At 22.4% G+C, this 1,428-nt stretch overlaps 1 protein-coding gene across 1 annotated transcript; it reads right to left on the minus strand.

Moving 5' to 3' along the window:
- Window positions 1-449: 449 nt before the first annotated feature.
- Window positions 450-1,357, minus strand: PCYB_006370 (hypothetical protein; the record flags this gene model as incomplete). The annotated part of the gene is made up of 2 exons (XM_004228058.1): window positions 450-1,262; window positions 1,343-1,357. 2 exons carry the CDS (start codon window positions 1,355-1,357, stop codon window positions 450-452), a joined length of 828 nt encoding a protein of 275 aa, XP_004228106.1.
- Window positions 1,358-1,428: the final 71 nt, after the last annotated feature.

Genomic DNA, 1,428 nt, shown 5'->3' on the forward strand with positions numbered 1-1,428 from the left:
AAAATTTTTTATTATATTATAAGGTTTTAATGTGCTATTCCTTCGATTATGTTTTAAATTTATATAATATATGTAGTAATCTGGTTTATATTTAATTTTATTCAGTTATTTTATTATATTTTAAATAACATGTTAAAAATACAGTCGTCTTTTTTAATGAACATAATATTTGTGTAAGGTAAGAATTATTATTTTGTTACAGGATTATATGTTACACGGTACATCGTGTCGCCTAAATTCATCTGGTGATTTCCTGAATTATTTAATAAAAAATCTTGATAATTATTTTTTATATTTTTCATTATATTATTTCTCCTTAATATTTTGGTATTTATCCAGGTACCGAAAGGGGTAAACTAACATAAAATATTAAGTATGTATATGCATTTTCAATTAGAATAAATTCTTATAAAATAAACATTAAGGATTATTAATAAATCTAATCTTTTTCAATGATATTTTTTAACCTTATATATCAGTGGAATTATGAGTAAGGGTATTAGGGAGATAGTTAATCCTTGAATTAGCATGATTTTTTTCTCTTCTCTATATCTTTCTAGAACAGGATCGTACTCCATTAATAGATATTGATTGTTCCCTCTACAATTATATTCATCTTTAGTGCTTATCCTAAATATGGAATTATAATCATTTTTAAAATCCTTTAGTGCCTTATAAAATTCATCATAAACACCATAGCACCTATTTATTGCTATATCATATTCTTCATGACAATCCTTTGTGTAATCTGAACATGGATTATTTTCGGGATATGTGTAATCTCCGTCTAACATAGTTAAAATTATATTCTTATTGTAATATAAATCATATAATAATTTCATATTTTTTAATATTTCTGGATCTATATTATTTATATAATTTTCCAAACCTTCATTATCAGAAAAAAATTTTGGATTATTATTCTTTATTTCTCTATAAAAACCTCTTACATCAATTTCATCACCATCTTTAACACTTTTTCTTAATTTATCATTTAGCCAGTAGTTCAAGAAATCACAATCGACAAATGAAAATATTTCTTTATCTAGAGTTCTTAATTTGTTATGGTATTCACTAAAAGATTTATATAGTAACACAAATTCTTTACATATGTCCTCAGCAGATAAAACACCAGAGATAGCCTTAATAGATTGTATTGAATCGCATTTTATATCCTTTACAACAGCATTATCTTCTTTATTATTTTTAACATAATCTAAAAATACCTCATTATAATGAGTTGAATTTATGCAAAATGAATACTAAAACAAAAGAAAAATAAAAAAACCTATTTATAAGAACAGAAATTTATTTTTAGGAAAATTCATTTTATTTTATATACATAAGATAAGAACATATAATAATTGTACTATAAATATTTATTATATTATATTTTAATAATATATAATTACAATGCTTTCCCCNCCT

This window comes from Plasmodium cynomolgi (assembly GCF_000321355.1).
Source record: "Plasmodium cynomolgi strain B DNA, scaffold: 0987, whole genome shotgun sequence".
NCBI classification, from domain to species: Eukaryota; Apicomplexa; class Aconoidasida; order Haemosporida; family Plasmodiidae; genus Plasmodium; species Plasmodium cynomolgi.